The sequence below is a fragment of the Poromitra crassiceps genome (assembly GCF_964638095.1).
Source record: "Poromitra crassiceps genome assembly, chromosome: 9".
In the NCBI taxonomy this organism is placed as follows: Eukaryota; Metazoa; Chordata; class Actinopteri; order Beryciformes; family Melamphaidae; genus Poromitra; species Poromitra crassiceps.
This window is the reverse complement of record NC_139630.1, coordinates 26,617,753-26,624,355: the sequence shown is the minus strand read 5'-3', so window position 1 is coordinate 26,624,355 and position 6,603 is coordinate 26,617,753. Positions and strand designations below refer to the sequence as shown.

General features: G+C 46.4%; 1 protein-coding gene across 1 annotated transcript in view; it reads left to right on the top strand.

Moving 5' to 3' along the window:
• The window catches only part of syndig1l (synapse differentiation inducing 1-like), a gene marked incomplete at its 3' end in the record, with an annotated part of 48,064 nt that extends 42,337 nt beyond the window's left edge, over positions 1–5,727 (top strand). Inside the window, exon 3 of the mRNA XM_083643337.1 lies at positions 5,569–5,727. Coding sequence (XP_083499463.1) covers positions 5,569–5,727 — 159 coding nt within the window. The remainder of the gene's footprint in view (positions 1–5,568) is intronic.
• Between the last annotated feature and the right edge of the window lie 876 nt (positions 5,728–6,603).

The following is a 6,603-nucleotide window of genomic DNA, read 5'->3' as shown; positions in this document are numbered from 1 at the left end:
TGGACTTGTATGTCTGACGAGTGTGTGTGTCTCTGCCTTGGACTTGTATGCCTGACGAGTGTGTGTGTCTCTGCCTTGGACTTGTATGCCTGACGAGTGTGTGTGTCTCTACCTTGGACTTGTATGCCTGACGAGTGTGTGTGTCTCTGCCTTGGACTTGTATGCCTGACGAGTGTGTGTGTCTCTGCCTTGGACTTGTATGCCTGACGAGTGTGTGTGTCTCTACCTTGGACTTGTATGCCTGACGAGTGTGTGTGTCTCTGCCTTGGACTTGTATGCCTGACGAGTGTGTGTGTCTCTGCCTTGGACTTGTCTGACGAGTGTGTGTGTCTCTGCCTTGGACTTGTCTGTCTGACGAGTGTGTGTGTCTCTGCCTTGGACTTGTATGTCTGACGAGTGTGTGTGTCTCTGCCTTTGACTTGTATGTCTGACGAGTGTGTGTGTCTCTGCCTTGGACTTGTATGTCTGACGAGTGTGTGTGTCTCTGCCTTGGACTTGTCTGACGAGTGTGTGTGTCTCTGCCTTTGACTTGTATGTCTGACGAGTGTGTGTGTCTCTGCCTTGGACTTGTATGTCTGACGAGTGTGTGTGTCTCTGCCTTGGACTTGTATGTCTGACGAGTGTGTGTGTCTCTGCCTTGGACTTGTATGTCTGACGAGTGTGTGTGTCTCTGCCTTGGACTTGTATGTCTGACGAGTGTGTGTGTCTCTACCTTGGACTTGTATGTCTGACGAGTGTGTGTGTCTCTGCCTTGGACTTGTATGTCTGACGAGTGTGTGTGTCTCTGCCTTTGACTTGTCTGACGAGTGTGTGTGTCTCTGCCTTTGACTTGTCTGACGAGTGCGTGTGTCTCTGCCTTGGACTTGTCTGTCTGACGAGTGTGTGTGTCTCTGCCTTTGACTTGTATGCCTGACGAGTGTGTGTGTCTCTGCCTTGGACTTGTCTGTCTGACGAGTGTGTGTGTCTCTGCCTTGGACTTGTCTGTCTGACGAGTGTGTGTGTCTCTGCCTTGGACTTGTCTGTCTGACGAGTGTGTGTGTCTCTGCCTTGGACTTGTCTGTCTGACGAGTGTGTGTGTCTCTGCCTTGGACTTGTCTGTCTGACGCGTGTGTGTGTCTCTGCCTTGGACTTGTCTGTCTGACGAGTGTGTGTGTCTCTGCCTTGGACTTGTATGTCTGACGAGTGTGTGTGTCTCTGCCTTGGACTTGTATGCCTGACGAGTGTGTGTGTCTCTGCCTTGGACTTGTATGTCTGACGAGTGTGTGTGTCTCTACCTTTGACTTGTATGTCTGACGAGTGTGTGTGTCTCTGCCTTGGACTTGTATGTCTGACGAGTGTGTGTGTCTCTGCCTTGGACTTGTCTGTCTGACGAGTGTGTGTGTCTCTGCCTTTGACTTGTATGTCTGACGAGTGTGTGTGTCTCTGCCTTGGACTTGTATGTCTGACGAGTGTGTGTGTCTCTGCCTTGGACTTGTCTGTCTGACGAGTGTGTGTGTCTCTGCCTTGGACTTGTCTGTCTGACGAGTGTGTGTGTCTCTGCCTTTGACTTGTATGCCTGACGAGTGTGTGTGTCTCTGCCTTTGACTTGTATGCCTGACGAGTGTGTGTCAGGGGCGTCGCTAGCCCTGGGCTTCCGGGGCTAGAGCCCCGGATGTTTTTTTCCTAGCCCCGGAGGTTTTTTTTTTTTTTTTTTTTTTTTTTTTTTCCTATTTTTTTTTTTTTTTTTTTTTCAATAAACAAAGTCTGGCATTAATAATCAGTACATTATACAAAAAAATCAGACTAAACATTTACAAAATTGGAACAGACAATCAAATAAACAACAAAATAAAATAAATAAAGCAAAATCATTAAGTCAGAGTTCTAAACAGTTTTCTAAAAAAAAAAAACAGAAAATATCAGTAGGCTATGCAGGACCAAATTCTCAGTTACTATTGTCATAGTGTGTCATTACATAATGTTTCTGCTTCACTCCTCACCACCTCCTCTCCACACGAGCTCATCATCTCACTATGAAATTATTCAAACAAATGACATGCGCCAACATGCACAGCATCACAGTAGCTACAACTTTGAAATTATCTTATGTTATTTAGTTGTTTAGTTGTGAAGATATTTTCTGAGATAAATGGGCCTTGATGCTCAAGGCCCATTTATCTCAGAAAATATCTTCACACAGAATATTATTAACCATACAACCTACAACCTACAACGCTAGCATCAGCATGAAGCCACAGCCATCCACTCCAATGTCTATAGAAGCTAACGTTAGCATGACTGTCACAATAACAATGCCTTCACTTCACAGTTACATTAAACAAAACCACACATCACTGCTTCATTAAACCATTACAACAAACAATACGTTGTTCCCAATTCCAGCTAGGCGCTTTTGATTAGATAGAACCGTAGGTTGAAGAGCGACATGTGTTTTGCGACCGGCCGGTGAGCACACCTTACGTCAAGTAGCGTAGATATAACATCACTACGTCCGCTCTAAGTTTCAAAATAAAAGTACCATATGATACAAAAACGGCACCATCAGAATTTAGGTTTACAGGAAGCGTGTACCTTAATAAAATACCTTCACAGGAGTTACTGGGGGGGTTCGTACCATTGAGATATAATATTTAATAAAATAAAATATGTAAATTTGCTAAGTGGACTCCCGCCAGAACCCTATCAAGGACCTCTGGTGGTCCCTGGACCTCGAGACCCACTAATCTTGTTCTTCTGTATCCATCTCAAATGACTCACAACATGGGTATTTACGCCAGGTACCCCGTCGGGGTACCTGGCTAAAGCCCCCAATGTCTTCAGGGCCTAGAAACGCCCCTGGTGTGTGTGTCTCTGCCTTGGACTTGTATGTCTGACGAGTGTGTGTGTCTCTGCCTTGGACTTGTATGTCTGACGAGTGTGTGTGTCTCTGCCTTGGACTTGTCTGACGAGTGTGTGTGTCTCTGCCTTGGACTTGTCTGACGAGTGTGTGTGTCTCTGCCTTGGACTTGTCTGTCTGACGAGTGTGTGTGTCTCTGCCTTGGACTTGTCTGCCTGACGAGTGTGTGTGTCTCTGCCTTGGACCTGTATGTCTGACGAGTGTGTGTGTCTCTGCCTTGGACTTGTATGTCTGACGAGTGTGTGTGTCTCTGCCTTGGACTTGTATGTCTGACGAGTGTGTGTGTCTCTGCCTTGGACTTGTATGTCTGACGAGTGTGTGTGTCTCTGCCTTGGACTTGTATGTCTGACGAGTGTGTGTGTCTCTGCCTTGGACTTGTATGTCTGACGAGTGTGTGTGTCTCTGCCTTGGACTTGTCTGCCTGACGAGTGTGTGTGTCTCTGCCTTGGACTTGTATGTCTGACGAGTGTGTGTGTCTCTGCCTTGGACTTGTATGTCTGACGAGTGTGTGTGTCTCTGCCTTGGACTTGTCTGCCTGACGAGTGTGTGTGTCTCTGCCTTGGACTTGTAAGCTTCGGCTCCTAAAACGGTTTCTGCACTAATTTAATGATTGGCGGGTGAAGAAAAATGGAGTCTATTGAAAAATGGAGAAAGGCTCCATATGTAGTTTTTGCAGTAATACTTTCTAATAACCATCATTAATATGTGTCCTACCGGTGAAGCTTCCCCTGTCAGGTGAAAAGAAGCGGCTGGCTACTACTGCCCATGTCTCGGAGGAAGCATGGAGCCTGTTTCGGCTCTCCCCAGATCGGCAGACTGTGGAGTAAATGGGGGATAAAAATGGGATAAAAAAATCGGGGGGAAAATATATAAAAAAATATATAAGCTAATGATGCTAACATTGGTTAACTTCTATTCGCCGACTATTATATCCTCCCATCTGGTTATCAATAGTTTCGTGAAGCAAGTATAGCATACAGCTAATAAGAATGAGTTGCCTTTTAACCATTTATCCGGGTCAGGAGGATCGCAGTGACAACATGGCAGATTTCCTCCACGTCCTCTTGCAACTGCTCCCAGGCATGCTGGGAGCTGTAGTCCCTCCAGTGGGTCCTGGGTCAGCCGTGAGGCCTCCTCCCAGTTGGTCCAAACGGCCTGTCAGCCACCCTGCAGAGGAACTGTCAGAGGGAGACGCAGGGCTAAAGGTCAGCTACATGGGCTTTATAACAAGCAGAGAGGAACATGGAGGATCTGCTCTTGTTCACCCACCTAATGCAAAGACTTCATGGAGACTCAAAGTGTTGTTCAGAACAGTGTGAGAATGAGATTATTATTATTATTTTTTACATGATATGAGTGTGTCAAAGAAGAAGCTATGCAGGTCTGTCTGAAGGAGAGTATAGCATTCATTTATCAGAATGCATCTTAAATTAGCATTTTGACAGGCCGTAATGTAAAATAGCGATATCTTAAATTAACGTTCCGTTTGGTCGTAACGCAATGCTAAATACTTAAATGCTAATTTCCAATATATACTGTATATATCCAATATCTCATATATATATAATATATGAGATGAGATGAGATGAGATGAGATGAGAATGCCCTTGGGGAAATTCAGGAAAAGTAGCTGGGACAGTCAGACAACTTTTTTGTCTAACTCTACTTTCCCACATCTTCATAATACTTAATAATATTTCTTCATAAACATGCACACGCACACATGCACGCACACACACACACACACACACACACACACACACACACACACACACACACACACACACACACACACACACACACACACACACACACACACACACACACACACACACACGCAGTGACCTGGCCATTTCACCATGCTACTTTTTGGATACTCAAATGCAAATTTCTGCTTATGTGGAAACTGGTAACACGAACGTCAACGAGTGTATCTGTGATGCCGATAAATGTGCCAGCCACATTCCTAAATACATCACGAGGTCATAGCCAAGCAAAGATATGCTGGCAGAGGAGTCATCTCCTCCTGGTAAAAAAAAATAGCATCCCACATGCTATGTGCCTGCAAATAATGTGGACAGATGCACACCTGCCTTTTGACTGAAGCTCTTAACATTCACATTTTTGACAAGAGTTATTTAACTTGCTTTCACTTGTCAAAATAGTCTTTCATCAAGTATTTTGAAAATGTTCTTTTTTTTTTTTACAAAGGCTAGTGCTGTCAAAATGTACTTTTCATAGTCCTCTGAAATGTTTTTTGTTTTTTTTCACTCCGTCTGATAGAATGTGCTCTCTGTTGTGTTTTTGTATTTAATTCAACACATTTCTGACACATCCACTTTATTCACCCACTCTTCACTATTCAGCACTGGCCTTTGATACGACCGCAGCCTCAAATCCTTGACATTTTCACTCGGCCATTTTTTACTCCGACAATACCTGGCGAGCTCTCCTTGGTTCCATTGTGCCTCTCGGTGAATAGCCTCATCCTCCCATTCCAATCCTCTTTCTCCACCTCGCCAGGGAAATGCTAAATAGCTTCTGTAATTATCGCTGCTTTGGAAAATGGGTCGCTCTCTCTCTCTCTCTCTCTCTCCTCGGATCTCTCCGTCTCTCTCTCTCTCTCTCTCTCCTCACTCACTCTCTTGCTCTCTCTCTCTTCTCTTTTCCAGACCACCAAGGCGGTGAATAAAGGTGACTTCCCGCTGGCCAACATCGCCTCCCGGCGGGCCCTGTTCCTCGCTGCCCTCTCCATCACTATAGGGACCGGCGTGTACGTGGGGGTGGTGGTGGCCCTCATCGCCTACCTTTCCAAACCGGGACACATATAGCAGCGGCGCCGTCCGGACGCACCGCCCGGGGAGAGCCGAGGGAGAGAGAGAGAGAGACACACCCACCGCCGCCCGCCTCTGGGGACAGCGACGCTGACGCAGAATCTGAGGGGAGGTTTTTTTGGGGGGGGGGATGTACAGTTTTCCTCCACCATCCTCTCTTTCCAGCCATCCCCCAAAGGCCAACATTAGCCACAGAGGGGTGGAGGAATGGAAGCGTTCCGTGTCGGAGACCAGTTTGCATCCCATTGACTTTTGACATTGATCTCGGGGGGCTTTTTAACATCCAAGACGCCGATAGAAACCTAGAGGAGAAAGAGACTGAGGAGGAGGGGGGGGGGGGAAACCATACTGGAACTTAAGCAATCCTCCCACGGACGCCACCACACCACAGCAGAGGGTTAGAACTCCCAACGCTACAGTGACTCTTTAGGGACGTCCCTCCTCCCAATCTGTATTCATGTCGTCTGAGATGCAATTAAAATCGGAGACCTTCTTTGGAGTCCCGTCTCTCTCGTCTCAATTCGCCCGGGCAAAATGGACAGAGAGAGTGAAGCGAGCAGCAGCAGCCTCCATCCACGCAGAACAGGAGGACTGCGTCGGTCCTCTGAGCGGACACGCCTCACACCGGACGAGAACGAAGGAGACGATCACACCCACGCAGTTTCATCAATCCTGGCAGAGGAGCAGAGGAACTTCAGTCAAAAACAAACAACGATCAGAATTACTGATGATGATAATTCCACGATTAAAAGAGTAGCACTTTCAAAGGTTGGGGGGGGGGAATATGACAGCTATCGAATATATCAGAGACAAAAGGGTGTTTATATTTATTTCTCGATTAAACCAAATGCACTGGCATGAATTCAATGACTC